At 44.7% G+C, this 18,281-nt stretch overlaps 1 protein-coding gene across 1 annotated transcript; it reads left to right on the top strand.

The window, feature by feature from the left end:
- The first annotated feature begins 9,546 nt into the window (after positions 1 to 9,546).
- LOC129381402 (uncharacterized) lies at positions 9,547 to 14,181 on the top strand. The gene is made up of 2 exons (XM_055064230.2): positions 9,547 to 9,803; positions 12,500 to 14,181. Exons 1-2 carry the CDS (start codon positions 9,601 to 9,603, stop codon positions 13,212 to 13,214), a joined length of 918 nt encoding a protein of 305 aa, XP_054920205.2. The 5' UTR covers positions 9,547 to 9,600; the 3' UTR covers positions 13,215 to 14,181.
- The last annotated feature ends 4,100 nt before the right edge of the window (positions 14,182 to 18,281 follow it).

Here is an 18,281-nt window from a genome sequence, read left to right as displayed (position 1 = left end):
AATATGTAAATTTCGGCCCTACCTCTATGGTAGACCATTCAGAGCGGTCAGCGATCACCATTCGCTTTGCTGGCTGGCGAATCTCAAGGATCCATCCGGACGACTAGCAAGATGGAGCCTTAGGCTTCAAGAGTATGACATTACTGTCGTATACCGATCCGGGAGGAAACACAGCGATGCCGACTGCTTGTCCCGCGCACCCGTCGAGACAACTGTGTCAGAAGAAGAGGATTTCCCGTTCCTTGGCATTGTTGACGCGTCACAAATTGCTCAACAACAACGAGATGACCCGGAATTGCTTCCCCTTATGCAGCGCCTGGAGGGACTCGACGTTCAACTCCCGCGTATTTTCTCTAGGGGGCTATCTTCGTTCTGTCTGCGAGGCAGTGTCCTCTACAAGAGAAACTTCGAGAACAGCGAGACAAAGTTTTTACTTGTCGTACCCACATCTATGCGAGACGAAATTTTGCATGCATGTCACGATGAGCCGACGTCTGGACACATGGGCGTGAGCCGTACAGTCGCCAGGATTCGTCTGAAATACTACTGGCCCAAGTTATTAGCATCCGTGCAGCACTACGTCAAGACTTGTCGCGAGTGTCAAAGGCGCAAGACTCCATCCGTAAAACCGGCCGGCCTCCTCCAGCCAATAGAGCCACCAAAAGCCCCATTCCAACAAGTCGGTATGGACCTCCTTGGACCCTTCCCAACATCATCTTTAGGCAAAAAGTGGATAGTTGTGGCCACGGACTATCTGACCCGTTACGCAGAAACTGATTCCCTGTACAATGCAACGGCTGTCGAGGTTGCAAAATTCTTTGTCCACAATATCGTGCTCAGGCATGGCGCTCCCACAGTTGTTATTACCGATCGTGGAACGGCCTTTACTGCGGACCTAATGAAATGCTTGTTGCAAATGACACATACTGATCATAGGAAAACTACGGCGTACCACCCGCAGACAAACGGTTTAACTGAACGCCTCAACAGAACACTGACCGACATGCTTTCGATGTATGTCGACGTTGAACATAGGCTGTGGGACGAAATTTTGCCATACATCACCTTCGCATATAATACGGCCGTTCAGGAAACAACACGAGTCACCCCGTTTGAACTTGTATTCGGCCGAGCAGTAACCTCAACTTTGGATGCTATGTTGCCGTTAGATGAAGAAAACCATAACTCATCTGACCTAGATGATTTCTTGCAACGAGCCGAGGAGGCACGACAGATGGCAAGGTACCGAATACGCCGCCAACAACGCATCGACTCCAACCGGTACAACCAGCGCCGTAGTGAAGCTCATTACCAGCCCGGTGACAAGGTGTGGGTATGGACCCCAGTGCGACGCCGTGGACTGTCTGAAAAGCTTCTGTGCCGATACTTCGGCCCCTACGAAATACTTCGTCGCATAAGCGACGTCACTTACGAAGTCAAATCCGCTGGACACGAGAGCCCCAGACGGCGCAACTCCACGGAAGTTGTGCATGTTGTCCGCATGAAACCCTACCAGGAGAGGTCATGAACAACAACAACAACAAAAAAAACGTGAGAGCCCACAGGAACCCCTACTTCCTCTCACGCATCGGGCCGATGCGGTAAGGAGGGGGATAATGCCACGACCAACTTGGTGACATTTAAGTTGCGCGCCCTTTGCATTGGGCACCGTGCACGCCGTACAGTGGTGGTGTTCAGCAACCATAGGCAGCGATCTTCGTGGCACGGGCAGCCAGTTGGACTCGGCTCGCATGCGCCACGCGCACAAGGTGTCACGCGAGGCGAAGAGGAAGACGGTTCGAGCCCAGTTTGAGAATGCGACTGCCGCGGATATTCTTCACGACCGCAGTGACTTTTACTAGTGGGCACAAGTTCGCCTTTAATAAATATCGTTCTTTTACTAACATCGTTACAATATGATGGGTGAATCGCTGTGGCGATAACGCTACTCGCGCCGGTACAGTACTGTACTCCTGCTGAGGACAGTTCGCGGATTATCCGTGAGCAATCCCTGACGTACGATTAGGAGGGGTACGAAACCAATACGTGCGCTCAGGTAGAGGATGGGGCAAAAAGAGGCACGATGCAACAAGCACCAGGAGACATTTTCTGTTTATGGGAGGGGTGTTAGTCACAGCTGCGTAGCAGGGATTCTCAGTTTGCTATTGTGTCGACGTCGCTAAAAAACAACACGGCTCCTTAAGCTTTGCCATTAGAAGCAAGGTTCTTTTTTTTCTTAGGGCTGCTTATTGTGCATTGAACTGTTCAACTGCATGATGAATTAAACTGTGCTGTGCTTCTTGCCCTTACCTAGTACTTCCCATCAGTGCTATAATATAGTCTCAAATATTACGGAAAGTGGACGCGGAGGAGCCCGAAGCAAGAAGCAGGCTGGAGACAAGTCAGTGGGCGAATATGGTATAGGTTCTAGGAATCACAGGGGTGACCTAATAGTAGAGTTTGCAGAACAGAATAATATGGGCATAACGAATACCTTCTTCCGCAAGCGGGATAACCGAAAGTGGACGTGGAGGAAGCCGAATGGCGAGACTAGAAATGAAATAGACTTCATAATATTCGCTAACCCTGGTATCATACAAAAGCTGGACGTGCTAAGCAAGGTGAGCTGCAGTGACCATAGAACGGTAAAATCTCGAATTAGCCTAGACTTGAGAGAACGGAAGAAACTGGTACATAAGAAGCCAATGATATTGTGCCCCACTCGCTGCTCGGACTTTTCAATTCTGGCTCGTACTCGGGCATTCAGGATGCATCTCTGGCTAAGACAGAGTTAAAGTCCGGCTCCTTTTGCATCTAATCCAAGAATTCTCGACCGTGCAAAACTCAGTTCTTTCTGATCTTCAATCAGCCCTTTCCGCACAAGCTTCCTGCAGACCTTCCGCATTTGCATATCCTCGGTGTATATCCCATGTGCCGCAAATGTGGACATGTTTAGGGCAGAATCCATGCCTCATTTCTGGACCTGTTTTACCGCGCTGCCATGAATAGTCGCGTCATATTAATATCGTCCGCATCACTTTCATAATGGACCCTACATGTGCCATCGCAGGTCAACAATTTCTGGGCATGCTTCGAAGAATTTATAGTACCTCGTTTGAAATATATCCCGTAACCTTTTCTGTGTCCGTCTACACGGGCTGTCTCCTGCTCGTAATAGATGAACAAAAAGCAATAACTTTGTGAAGCATCTAATGCGTCTATTACTGCATGATGCAGCAAATATGTTGGGTCAAGGCTTGCGCGCTCAAGATATCGACACGTTCATTTTCGCTTCGAAAATTATCGTGTTCTGTCCGCGGTAGGAGATGGAGTGTAATAATTTTCCGAAGAAGCCAACATTGAACAATCCTGATAGTAATCAGCTTCCTCATTGCTACGAAGTTCTTGTATGTATTCAAGACCGAGTATTAGAAAATAAAATAGCACCGCGTGCACAAACACTCTTCCACTCCTCCACCACTAACATCTTCTAGCCTCAACCATAAAAAAAGAAATGTTCTTTTTTTCTTATTGGTTGGTCTTTAACAGTTACGAATAAACACCTTTTATGCACTTTCATGCAATACAGGTGTCTCGTACAGTCGTAGCACTTGTTACCGACCCCTGGGCTCCAGCAACAGCATCTATCACGCGCAGCCCAGCACAAGCCGCGTTGGCTTGGTGGAAGCATCAGCCATTTTAGAATATGGCGCAAGGTAAGCCCACTTTAAGAAACGTTTCATTGCAAAACAACTTCAAGACAAGAGGAAATGCTTACCGTGGTGTAACTATGCCTGCACCCTCTAAATGTTCAAGGGGATAGGTAGCTGTGATGTCTGAAACAGGAACTGCGTCAGCAGTTTTGAGCATTCGGGAGGCGGAGCTGGCCTTAACATACTTTCTGCTTGCGAGAGAGTGACACGACACGGACAGACCAGAAAGCATAGGGTTTCCTACAATACACTTCAGAGTACTCGGGCGCTGCAATCGTTGAGCCACCATCGGAATGATGGGAAGTACATATATTTGTTTGACTATTCAGACGTTGTTGTGGATCCGTTAAGCTTTGTCTGCCTCCATTGTCGTAAATTTTAGAGCAATCTATACACTTCGAAGTGCAGAATACGCTCCAAACACATACAGTCGCTACTAATGGAAACGACTGAGCTTGTCGAGGTGGCCAAATCAAAACGCGCCGAGCGTCTCAAGGCACTGGCTTCCCCGCGATAAATATATAAAGGTGTTTCACATCGCTTGTCCATGCATGCGTCCGTGGCGTAATAGTTTCAAAATCGGACCTCTGTGCTGACATAACGAAGTATACTGTGGATAGAATTGAGCCTGCTCTGAGGAACGGAGGAAGCCTAAAGGCAGTGCAGAGGAAACTAGGAATGGCATGAATCAGATGTATGCGTTAAGAGACAAAGGCGGCAGTATCATTACAATTATGGATAAAATAGTTAAAATGGCTGAGGGGTTATATAAGGATTTATACAGTACCAGTGGCACCCACGACAATAATGGAAGAGGAAATAGTCTAGAGTATTTTGACATCCCACAAGTAAGGCCGGAAGAAGCAACGATAGCCCTGGGAGCTATGCATTGGGAGACGGCAGCTGGACGGGGTGGGAATCAGGTAATAGCAGATTTGTTGAAGCATAGTGGGCAGATGGTTCTAGAAAAACTGGCCACCCTGTATACGCAATGCCTCATGACCTCTAGCATACCGGAATCTTCAAGGAACGCCAACATAATCTTAATGTATAAGAAAGAGGACGCCAATGACTTGAAAAATTATAGACCGATCAGCTTACTGTCCGTTGCCTAGAAAGTATTTACTAAGGTAATCGCAAATAGAATTAGGAACACTTAGACTTCTGTCAACCAAAGGACCAGGCAGGATTTCGTAAAGGCTACTCAACAATAGACTACATTCACAATATCAATGAGGTGATAGAGAAATGTGCGGAATATAACCAACCCTTATATATAGTTTTCATTCATTACGAGAAAGCGTTTGATTCAGTCGAAACCTTAGCACCCATGCAGGCATTTCGGAAGCATGGTGTAAACGAGCCGTATGTACAAATACTGAAAGATATCTATAGCGGATCCACAGCCACTGTAGTGCTCGATAAAGAAAGCAAAAAATCCATATAAAGAAGGGCATGAGGCAGGTAGATACTATTTCTCCAGTGCTATTCTCAGCCTATTTACAGGAGGTATTCAAAGACCTGGGTTTGGAAGAATTTTGGATAAGAGTTAAGGGAGAATAACTTAGTAACTTGGGATTCGCTGATGATATTGCCTTGCTTAGTAACTCAGGGGACCAATTTCAATGCACGCTCAGTGACCTGGACAGGCAAAGCAGCGTGGGTCTAAAGAATATTCTGCAGAAAACTAAAGTGATGTTTAACAGTCTCGGAAGAGAACAGCAGTTTACGGTAGGTAGCGAGGCACTGGAAGTGGTAAGCGAATGCGTCTACTTAGGCCAGGTAGTGACCGCGGATCCGGATCGTGAGACTGTAATAAACAGAATAAGAATGGGCTAGGGTGCGTTTCGCAGACATTCTCAGATCATGAAGAGCAGGTTGCCACTATTCCTCTAGACGAAAGTGTATAACAGCTATGTCTTCCCAGTACTCACCTACGGGGCAGAAACCTGGCGGCTTACGAAAAGGGTTCTCTTTAATTTGACGATGACGCAATTAGCTATGAAAAAAGTAATGCGTGTTATGTTAAGGTATAAGAAAAGAGCAGATTGGGTAAGGGAACCAACGGGAGTTAATGACATCGTAGTTGAAATCAAGTAAAACAAATGGGCATGGGTAGGACATGTAATGAGGGGGGGGGAAGATAACTGATGGTCATTAAAGGTTACGGACTATATTGCGTGAGAAGGGAAGCGTAGTAGGGGGCGGCAGAAAGTTACATGGACGGATGAGAATAGGAAGTTTGCAGGGACAACATGGCCACAATTAGCACATGACCGGGTAGTTGTAGAAGTATCGCAGTCATATGCGCTGCAGTGGGCGTAGCCACGCTGATGATAGTGATGATGATGACTCAATTATGTATTACGCAGAGCATTGTTGAAAATAACTAGTTAAGTCACGAAGCCGTTCGAAACAGTTTCGCGCCGTTGTTACCGTTCATAGATCCCATCACAGCCGACACCTCTTTATACTTGTCATTTGGCAAGATTAAAATCGAGTCATCTGATATTTTGTGAGGACTTTGCTATCTCACTTTCTTTCTTTCCATGTCTAGGGAGAAATAAATGCGGTCTAAGTTGACAGCGCAGGAAGGCGTACGCATCTAATTATTTTATTTCACCGGAACAGAAAGAAGAGACACTTTTAGATGCAAATAAAAAAGTTTTAAATTATAAAAGGGCATTTTAGCACGAATGACCAAGTGAAGCAATGTACCCGAGTTCCCCTGCTCGAAACCACCGCTAATATTTTGAGTAAATCTCCAAGTTTTTGAGAAAAGACTGAAATTATCTAATGACTTTTGTCATTTGAAGTAGCGCAGGTAATATTCGGATCGAATCTACGTTTTCGATGTGCTTCAGTTCGTCCCCATTAATCCAATGCGTGGCAAGCCGTCATTATTTTAAAGGCGCCATGCAGTCTCCAGTACATCCGCTTCACAGTATCGTACAGCAATGAAAAGGGAATCTTTGTTGGCAAGAATCATTACTGGGAGTGACTACAATTTTCCGGTTTAAATATGCCATTGTGTTCCACTTCACTATCGTGTACCGTCGTTACATGGAAATTTGTGTGTGAATTGCAGGCAGACTCGGAGAAAGTTCGTCCATGTGGCACCAAAATATTGCGGCTTGTCGCGGCATCGGAGCTTGGTTGACAGAGCAGGTTTCCTATTCCGAATGTAGAGGATAAGGTGTCGCTGAGGAATTGACTATCGTGCGCGTTTCCATTATTCGTTCGATTGAAACATTTGTTCGTTCTGGCTATTACATGTTGCTAAGCATTCTTGGCCTAATTCCATAGTCCGTCACAACCAGAGAATAATGTAATCGCGACTAAGAAAAGCGCAGTGCGTCTGCAGATGACCTCTGAAACAGAACCAAGCAACCTGGATAGCGCTCACAGGTTAATTATTCTGCTCTGCTAACGAAAATTTAAGGCTAATGGAAGAACAAAAACTTGCTGCTACAAGTTAAACTATTACCTTTGGCTGAGCGCTGATATCAGGATCATTCATCAAATTTAACAGAACAAACAAAATTTATTGTACCAACAATGGCACCGATACCTCTCTACGAAGAGTTGTTTTGAGCTTTCAGGGCCGTTTCACGTCACCGAAAGAAGCAAACCTAATTGGATGGCGATACCATGGAATTTTTGTATGAGTTGGACAGCGTACACATAACCTTTTATTCTTTGGTTGTGGCCGACTATAAGCAAATTGTCGTAGTTCGGTACGTCGGTAGGTAGGGATATCACGTCCGTTCTTGTCCGGCGTCTTTTTCAGTCACTCCTCCACCGTTGAGCACAGCAGCCTGGTGCTCTAGTCATTAGACCACTCTTCTTCCGGCTAAAAAAATCAACCGCTATCGCAAGGCTACTTTTATCACTGAAGACACCCAGCTCTTTGAAACATTCGGTGCATGAGTCACGTGCCAGTTTCCCGACTTCTTGCATCTTGAAAGCGTGTTTCGTCATTGCAGTTCACGATTTGTACAAACTGTGATGTTGTGTCAATTTCATTATCGGCACAGGTTGAATATAGTACAACGATTTATTTCCAGAGTACAAATGACTTCATTGTTTTCCATAAACCTCATAATAGAAACATAAATACACACTACATAGGATTGTATAACCCTAGCACTTAGCGGACATTACGTTTTAATACCCGTTTCTCTCTGTAACTCCCTTGAGTACCTATACACTACCCATTAATCTTGTGCATAATTTCTGCTCAAGCGTATCATAAAATCTGAACCTCCTGATGTTCTTTAACGCGCACCTTAATCTAAGTACACGGGTGATTTTGCATTTCGCCCCCGTCGAAATGCGGCCGCCGTGGCCGAGATTCGATCCGGCGAACTCAGAAAAGTCTGTCATAAAACACTACTCTTTTTAGAGCAATCCGCATAAGCACACATTTTTTGTACCGTAAGCATTTCTATGCTCATCCATCGAGAAAAACCGTCGGTCCGTCCCAAATTGCCTTTCGTGCTGTCTCTCGTTTCAGCGCTAACGATGCGATCAGACCACAGCGGTCATGGAGTTCTCAGCGCACGCCGCACTCAGCAACGTTCACACATCACTTTCAAGGTATGGACCAGTGTGTCTCTTAAACGATCAGTAAGCGGCGAGAACACAGCGCGCGAAGCTATCAGCATTCGGTACTCTTTGTCGGTGTGCGTGGCGGGGCTCCGGCCGTGTACGTTTCGTCGCTGCTCATAAAGGTTGGACGCAGATGGATAAGGCGATAAAGAGCGATAACAATTTTAATGATTGTAACGTCATCAGTGACCCTGTTGCCACCACCTGCACAACTCTGCTTGCGTAATTGACATTGCTCTTTGCAGCACCGTCTGCACTATTTCCTGCCGCAGCATAACTGTCGTTTCTACTCGCCCGATCAAGTTTCATAAATATGTTAATGACACCAGGCCGCCGTGGATATCAGCAATTGGCAAAATGCTTACGCATACTTAGATAACTCCCACAGGTATTCCTTCCTGACTCTTTTCTTGTCCATGTGCATAACAACTTCTTCTTTCGTGAACGTGTCACCGCTTCTTGGGGTGAACTGATTTTTTTTTAACCGACCATTATTCGAGCGGTTTGAAAGCTTAACGATCGACAGCTTGCTCTGATTTCACCTATGCCTTAGAGAAATTAATATTCCGAAAAGCTTCCGCATTAGGTGAGAAAATCTTTGAGAATGACTTGCCAATACGAGTACAATTTAATAGGACAGAACCTTGTGAGCTCACCATCATGAAATTTTAATAGCAGCAAACTAGTATGTAGTGATTGGTCCGTGCGTGCATGTCATATCTGGTTGTATGTCATGCAGCATCAACGTCTGACGCAGAGTCGCTTATCACAGAGCCATTGCATTATCAGTGCGCGAAAAGAAGCGAGCAAATCACCAAGCATTGCAAGATCAACCAAGCTCCCGTTTAGGCAGAAAGCACCCAGAAATCAACAATTAATAACTTTCAAAACCCGTTTGTCTTCTTCGTTCACACTACGTTGGTTTTTTTTCAGGATTTTGTTGCTTAAACTTTGAGGATCACTTCTCAATAATAATAATAATATTTGGGGTTTTACGTGCCAAAACCACTTTCTGATTATGAGGCACGCCGTAGTGGAGGACTCCGGAAATTTTGACCACCTGGGGTTCTTTAACGTGCACCTAAATCAAAGCACACGGGTGTTTTCGCATTTCGCCCCCATCGAAATGCGGCCGCCGTGACCGGGATTTGATCCCGCCACCTCGTGCTCAGCAGCCGAACACCATAGCCACTGAGCAACCACGGCGGGTGATCACTTCTCAAGAGTGCAGTCTTGTCAAGGTTAATTCTTTGTTCCTGCGCGTTCATATCACGGAATGCTCCAGCCTCGTAACATCTGGCACTGTGGGGAATTGGCACCTCTGGTTTCAGGGCATGCAGACAATACTGGAAACGGAAGCGCCGGTTTCACACTACCGGTCCACAGCAGCAGCAGTGGCTGTGGAAGCGGTGACGCAGTGGCCAGCAGAAGCCGCGCGGGCACGCAGGAAGCATCGGGCATATTGGGAAACGAAGCACTGTGAGCCCAACATTTGCAAGAACTCCTTTCGATTGAGCAACTCGATCACTGAGACGACAGGCAATTCTGTCTATAGCTCAAATATGCTTACAATGACGAACTTTTGCGAGGGATTGAAGTTCTGACCATTCAAATGCCAAATATCGACTGCTGTTCAAACAGTATGGCACTGGAGTAAACAGCAATCTTTAGCTCAGGATCAACTACCCAGGTGCATAGGAAAGGAGAAATCAGTTTTCTCGGCAACGCACTGCACGAACATCGGGGAAGTTTGTGGCATTTAAAAAATAATGTTCTAATAGTATAGTTGTAGAAATTGCATTTTTGCTCGTCATATATACTCACGAATAAAGTGAGAAACTCAAGCATCAGAATGACAACTTTATAACACCAAAATAAAAGCAATGTAATGGTTCTATCAAATGCACCAAACACATCATGTAAAGGGCAAAATATATGTGTTTAACACAGCACTCTCAAATATGCTTTTTTATGAGTACATACGTTGGAAATCATTGCACAAGGTTTAACAGTTTCAGGCATCCACAAAGGGTTGTAAAAAAAAGTTTCCCCTCAGGATTCTCCAAGATGTGCAGCTAATACAACTTCGTTGAAGTTAAATACCACGTTCTGGAAGTTAAATTAGTAAATTTTATGCTTCTGTTTTTCCTTCATTTAGCGATTTCAGAATGTTTACATGATAAAAACACATCTGGAAATTATGATCTATGCAGTTGCTGGAATTTAAATAGTTGAATTAAATGAAACAATTTCATTAAAATGTGTGCGCAAAACAATCAAGAATTATGTTCTTAGACCTGCGCGTGTTCTCAGAAAACGATACTGCCTCTGTTGTGGCATGTTAATCACCTTCCCTATTATTTATTTATTTATTTATTTATTTATTTATTTATTGCTTATTTACTTACTTCCTTATATAGCTCTAATTTCTTCATTACATAATCCGGTCTCGATACCAGCCAAGCTGGTATGATCTGAAAAGATCTAAAAGTTAATACGAGAGGAATTGAACCACGCCGTAACATTGCATGACTCATGTGAGCAACAGTAACAAGAATAGGTATAGGTAAACAAGTAAACAGCACATTAGTAGAATAGCGAACCATGTTCATCTTGTGCTTAGCGCAGGCATTTGAAAAGAGCAACAGACAAGATGGAAAGCAAACACTGGGCGCAGGCATCTCTGCAATACAGCCCATTTTATATATTTTTTCTCCTATAAACAGTAGAAAAGATGTCGTACCAACAATGACTTAACTCAACGCTTGCAAACTTCGTTAACTCGCTGAAAAAAATGCTGTCGAGCATGGACGGAAGTGAGAACTAAAGTTTACTTAAATTCTATCAACGTAGGCTGCACTGAACGCTTTAATGCATATTTTCACAAGGAGATGAAGAAGCAGAAAACTAACTTCCTCAGCAGCATATTTCCTCGACTGTGCGTGAAAACACTGAATGATAGGAGGCATTTGTGCTCACTGCGTATGCGGGAATAGATTATCTGCTCATCGGCAGCTCAATGCCTTCAGCAGGAATGATTTAATGATCAAATTCGAGTCGAATGTTAAATTACTTCATACAAGGACATCAGAATAATTTGAAGCTGGAATTTTGCTCTTCGTGTTCGACCGGCAGAGATTCAGTTATGGCATAAAATGTCCGTGGAGGAGTCAGTCCACGTACATACTTGTCAGGAATAACGTGAATGCGCTCTTTGCGCCATTTTCAGTTACTAAGGCGAAAGCCTTGAGTAGCTCTATGTAATGGTTCCTACCCGGAAAAAGCGGCTCTAGTGCACAGACAAAAGATACCATAAGGAATGGTTCATACCCCGTAAACAAGCAATGACGTAATGGCTGGTAATGAATGAACAAACGAAAGAAAGGACGAAGGAAGGAACGAAGGAAGGAACGAAAGAGAGAAGGAAAGGAAGAACGAAAGGACATTTAGCTATTGCATTAGGTTCAAGCATGTGTGGTTTAGGGGGTCGACGTACTGCGTCATACGTTTCTTTCACAATGCGGCTCGCTACGCTTTCAAACGTCTCACCCCTCCGATCACATAACTTAATGCACTACCACGTGGGCAGCGAGCTTTCGCCTTCAAGTCTTACAGAAGTGTAACACGCTGCCGAACTTTTTTACTCTTCCTAATATACAAGGCGTCCTAAAAACGTAGAAGCATTCTAACTGATGCAGAATAGTCTTTTTCAATCTCGAATGTCTCACTTCCGAGAAACATTTTTAGGACTTTTCGCCTGAAAGCGCTTTGTGAGCGTGTTAAATACACATATATTTTAAATATATAAACCGGTTATGTTTCTTCATTGAAACTCGCTGCAAGACATCTCTGCTTACCATCACTTCATTTAGGTAGGCTATACATGATGTATTAAGGCAAGCTAATTTCGTATTGCTTGCAGCTCTAACGAAGATGCTTTTTTTTTCAAATTTAGAAACAATGACCATAAAAAGCAGCAACGTTCACTTTATGTCAAACAAGAGTCCAACTCAAGCGCCAAGATTAAATGCAGCAAGTTAGCGCTCGGGTTCAGCTAGTCGCCTTAGCAATAAAGCGCGATTTATTTTGTCAACCTCTCATTTGGCAAAATGTGTTTTTTCTTCTCCCGTAACAAGAGCCGGCGATATTGAGCTCCTGTGTCCGTCTACTTGCAGGAATGCTACTGGAACCGGAGGAAGGGGACAGCAAGGGTTTTACGATGTCTGTGCCAATACAACGAGCAGGCGAGATGCCTTACACGGGCCCGACAACCAACAAACGGGCGACACAGCCCACTTTTGCAAAGCATGGGATCAATCGTCTGTGAAGATGTCTAAGTTTGTAGAACACTGCCGCACCCGCACTGTCGAAAACCACAAATGCGAAAACTGCGGTAAATTACTCCACCTGGCTGATCGCCTAGATGTCCATAAGCGCACACACACAGACGAGAGACCCTACAAGGGCCAACTGTGTGAGAAATCGTTCCGGTATCCTAATTCTGTAGATATCCACATTCGCGCGCATACTGGCGAGAAACCGTACACTTGCGAAAGGTGTGGTAAATCGTTTCGGCGTTCTAATTACCTAGCTGCCCATAAACGCTTGCACACTGGCGAGAAACTCCACTCTTGCAGAACATGTGGTAAATCATTCGTGTGGATGACGCGTCTGCATAGACACCAGCTCACTCACACGGACGAGAGACCCCATGTCTGCCGTAAATGTTGTCAATCATTCAAGGCGAAAGGCGATCTCAAGCGCCATCTCAAGTTGTATTGTAGCGAAGGAGCTTTCGTTTGCGAAACATGTGATGAATCCTTCATAGACACCTCACGTCTCAGTCATCACCGCCAAAGGATGCACGGGGATAAAACACTGTCTGAGTGATTTCGTTTCGCAGTGAAAGAGTCCCTTTACGGACACCTGTGCCAGATTTTTACGTGCTACTTATGTGTAGATTCATTTGAAGACGCTGTTCAACTGAATACACACCTCATGACGCCTAGGGACATGCATCTGTTATACTCTGACTATTGCCCAAGTTAGACAGATCGCCCGCGGTATTTGCATAACAACGTGAGAGTGAAACCGTGCAGGGAAACAACACTGACACTTCCTAGGTATACTTTGTGGCGCAAAATACATTTCTTGAAAAGGGACAGAAGAAAGGGAGACAGTGAAGCGCCAAACTACCAACTGTTTGATGACAGAAATGTATTTTGCGCCACAAAGTATACCTAGGAAATCTAAGCACCAACTTGCCCAAGAAGTCCTTTTGGAACACTGACACTCTTTGACAGGAGCCAGCAACCAACTAAAGGCATTGGATGCAGAGACCGGCTTCTCTTTGTATTTAGAACCGCTGATTTAAACGCTCGTTTCTTGAAGTTGGTGGACGAGACATTGTCGCCACAGGTATTTATCGTGCTTCGATGTCGAACGTCCTGGACCGCGCTATCTGTCTGCAGAACTATGTTCGCGAACGGAGCTTTAGCAAACTCTTTTCAAGGCAAACCCTGATGGGCTGCAAGTATTTGTTTTGTGTAAGTACAAGGTGGAAGTGTTCGCACAAGATCCTCGACAACTTATTTAGTTAAGGTAGTGCATTCGGCAATCGTTTTGGATTAACCTTCCTTTTAGTGATTCTGTTGTGTGAATAGAAGAAAACAGCTCTCATTAGGAAGCATTTAAAAATTATGGACTCTTTTTTTGTCAACTGAAAAGAAATCTTTGACATTACTTGGTGTTCCTCAGCCCTGTTGCCTTCGACCGGCAGTACTTGTAGGACCTTTTACGAAAGTGTATATCCCCATTGTTTGCATAGAAAAAAATTTTGCTTGTATATCTTTCTCAATACATTCAATGTTTTGGCTCTTTGGCTCTTATATTGTTACCGAAGATCTTTGTTTTATGCCATAAACTAAGCTGATGACAGTAGTGACTATAAAATTCAAATAGTTTGGAGCTTCACTGTGTGATAAGTTCTCCTTCTTTAAAATGTTTAATTATTCTTGTTTCATTGGGGCAGAACCTCTGTCAGGTTTTGAATGGCTCATTTTATCCCTCAGAAAGTCGAATATTTTGACAAGGCGTCCTCTCTGCTTAGAGCTGTAAAATCATTTTAGTCTGATATGACAAAAGCATCCGTGCAAGCAAAGAGATGACAAGTAAGATTCAGGTTTTATGCATATTGGCGCGCGTACTTGTATCTCTTTATTTTGAACACGTTTGAACTGCTAGCAAATGTTGAGTAACTGATCAGCGCATGACACGCCTGCATGTATCAGAACATTCTCCAACTTTCTCGGCGGTTGTCTCTTTTGTGTACGTTGTAGTCGAACCTCTTGTGATAAAGTTGTACGCGCGACGCGAATAGAGATGTGCATTCTTAAAGGCGTGCAAGCTCCAGCGATGACTATTGAATCTTCGTTGAGTCACGTGGGAATAACCGGCGCTCATTAAACACAAACCACGTCGTGGGTGTTCGACCCATGTGCACCATCTTTCTGCCCAAGTATATGTTCATTTGTCGGTTCCGTTTCGCCCAATAAAGGGTATTTCGTCACTCAATATTCTTGCTACTCTGTTGTCCATACAATTATGACTCGACTGCCTACAGAAAGTCTAGGGACATTCCTGTATACGACCTTGCCGTTCTATACATTTGGTCTTTTGTTGATAAAACGTCTACAAACTGTCTATAGACGAAAGTCGACAAGGTTTGTTTCTTTTTCTCTACTGCCATTCTACCCCATCCATTACACCCCGACTCTGTCGCCACCGTAATATTAGCAAATTTACCCGACGCACTGCTGCTACCCCACTCAAGTCATTCGTTCAACACGTTTCTTTTTGTTGCTTGCGCACTGACAAGCTCACCATATGACCAGCTTTTCTAACACCACGAACGCATGCCGCCTACGACACCCACGGCTTCTGTTCTGTTCTCTGAAGGTTTCCTCACCTTTACGCCCCCCTATACCCTCATACGTCCATTTTTTTTTATTTCTTCCTTTCTTTACGCTGCCTTCCCAGTCTTCTACTCTCGTCTCGTCCTTTTGGAATCAAGCCACAGCGCTCGATTTTTTTCAGTCAATCCCTTTACAACCAGGTACAACCTACAATGACTACCCTGACGCCACCCAACTAAACTGTTAAAATCAGAATTCAAAACAATGAAAAAACCGCATATGACGAAGATAAGTCCTCCTATTGTAACGTTGGCCAGCCTTTCTGATGAATCTTATCCCTGGGTACTTTTACACAACACTCTACATTTCTCAAATAACTTTTAGAAGCGTACTCTTCGCAGTAGCCATGCCTGCTAACACTGCGTCTTGAATTGGAAACGTTGCTTTCATTTAAAAAAAAAGGGAGGACAGCCTACCCTGAACCATTTGCTCGATAATTGAACATCGGGTTGCAGCACGTCAGCTTTAAAGCAACTTTTTCTCAAGTATTCGCATTAGTTTCGTGTGGTCCTTGGTTGTCCATATCGTGCTAGGAATCCGCTTTCGAAGACACAACGCCAATCCATTGTCACAAAATGCCTGGTAAGGTCTACATAAGTAACAAATAAGCAATAGTTTCATACAAAACTACCATAGGGAACTTTAGTGCTAGCGTCTACGGAAGCTGCAATGGGGGCAGTTCAACCAGCATGGGAATTATGGGAAGTGCATGGATTTGCCAAGACTTCGTCCTTCTGGCTTGAAACGGCTTCGTAACTTTGTAAACTCGCTATTTGCAACAATATACAGCGTGATAAACAGTTGAATGCATGGTACTTGTTTTGGAAACGATCACGCCATGGATTCACGCATCAACATGAATTTATCGCGCGCAAACTAGTGCCTTAAGACACTTCGCGCGTTTTTATTGGGCCACCTTTACAAGCTAAACTGTTGCAGGGAGTAGCAATTGTGTGCGCTCGCGGCGTCTTCTCCACTTAGAAAAGCATAGATTGCTCAGTAATTCACGATAATGAATGGACAGGAAGCGAAATAAACGAATCCGCAAGAACGTATGGAACAAAAAGCACGAAGATCAGACAATCCGCCGTATTTCCCCTGATTGCGATGGCGGTTCAACAAGTTCTCGGTTCAACAAATTCAGCGCCAGAGTACCCCCTAGTATTATTGTAGGAAACACTATGGAATAAACCCTGCTTGTTCCACTGCGTGAGCGAACGCACACATGCGCATTTTTCAAAACTTGGATCTTCACCCGAAGTCGAAGCTCGTGAATGAACACGCATCTCAAGACAAGACGACGCAGCTTCTAATGCAAAAAGCGGAATGTACATCTGTATTTCCCTGGAAGTATGTGAACCAACTTCAGTAGACCAAGAAACTTTAGTAAAAAAAAAAACGGCAATTCTCTTTTCATCTGTTTGCTCAAATGGTCAACATGGGTCTACGATAACAGAAGCCGCGAATTGCTTTCACGTAAATGTGCTAATGCCTGACTGAGGTTTTTCAAAGCGTAAAAATGTTTCCAGTGTTGCTGCAACTGTAGCCTGTCTGTGTATTAGGAGCAGTTCTCCGTTTACTTCTAGGAGTGTTGCAGTAACCAAGGAAAGCCAAGGAGGCCAGTAATGGACCTGCAACCTGTGCAGCATCGTTTGCATAAGATCGTCTGATTTGCAAATCGCGTCAGCTGCGCTGCTGCCTTTCTTGATAATCATGCGCCAAGTGCAGATCTTTCTGAGCACAATATAGATAGCGGTTACTTAATGATCGATGCGTCAAGGAATTCGCTGGTCAGCAGTCCCAGCAACACTTACGGCTACACGATAAAGGAATCAGGGATGCCATGGCGCACCTGCACTTAAATGCGAATCATTCTTGTTGAGTGTAGCGCAGTTTTTTCTGCCATCTGCCTAACCGTTCTCGTGGACAAAGCTACACGTAAAAGATATAAGACAGTTTTAGCAGAGCGTTTGCTTGCGCTCCGCTCCGCACACGTTTCACGCGCACCGGTGGCTGCACAGAATGCATTGATTTCGCTTATCTAACAAGAGCGTCTTCCAGAGATGCCACTGACGTGCTCTCAGCTTGGCGGTAAAACGATTACGAAAGCAACTACACGTTTCCTGACGCACCGCTAAATCAGTTTCCTAGCGGAACGTGGTCAGCGTCCCACGTTCCGCTGCCGCTATGTGTGCTGTGCGCACGCGCGTCAGTGTTCCCAGTAGCGCTTTTCTGACCGGCTGCGTGCCAATTGTTGTGACATTCCGGTCTGAGCGGAGCGGACCGTAAACGCTCTGCTAAATCTCTCTATAATTGAGTCTGCTTGCTTTTCGGACTTGATGTTACGAGCGTCACTTTCCGCAGTACGCCGGAAGAAGGCGACGAGCCGCCGGTTGGGGAACACGACCCTTTGCGACCCTCACATGTGCCTGCGGTGCCTTTTTTGCCTTCCTTACGCAATAGAAACAGATATGACTGCCGCCATGAAACAACCAATAAATGAAAACCTTTCTTTAGTGAGCTTCTTCTGCGCATGGTCAGGATGGAATTTGATAAGCATTGCCAAAGGTGTAAGCGTGTTCAAATTGCGTGTTGATGCTCACTATACTGTATTTGTAACAGCGGATCAATATAAATGACACCTTACAGCCTGCTTGATGCACTACAAGCTTCAAACTATCAGCGTCTCATTCTATCTCGATTTGTTCTCAGAATTCAGTCCTGTTTTATGTCGCGCCAATTCTTTTATGGTATCACCATTTTCATAATGCACTGAAAGCGCGAGTAAATGAAGCCTGTGGCACTTGTGGTTCAAACGACGCCAAGAAAAGTAGGTTTGAATGCGCACACGGCGAGAGCCCAGCGAAAAGAGGCTCGACTACTGACTCGGCTTGTTTCTGTCTGCCGTACCGTCATCATGTGGCATAATATTCGCAACGTGATAAAGCGCTCACACTTGGTTCGTTGTATCCCATACTGGCAT

The sequence above is a fragment of the Dermacentor andersoni genome, chromosome 11 (genome assembly GCF_023375885.2).
Source record: "Dermacentor andersoni chromosome 11, qqDerAnde1_hic_scaffold, whole genome shotgun sequence".
Classification (NCBI taxonomy): domain Eukaryota; kingdom Metazoa; phylum Arthropoda; class Arachnida; order Ixodida; family Ixodidae; genus Dermacentor; species Dermacentor andersoni.
This window is presented reverse-complemented; position numbering and strand designations above follow the sequence as displayed.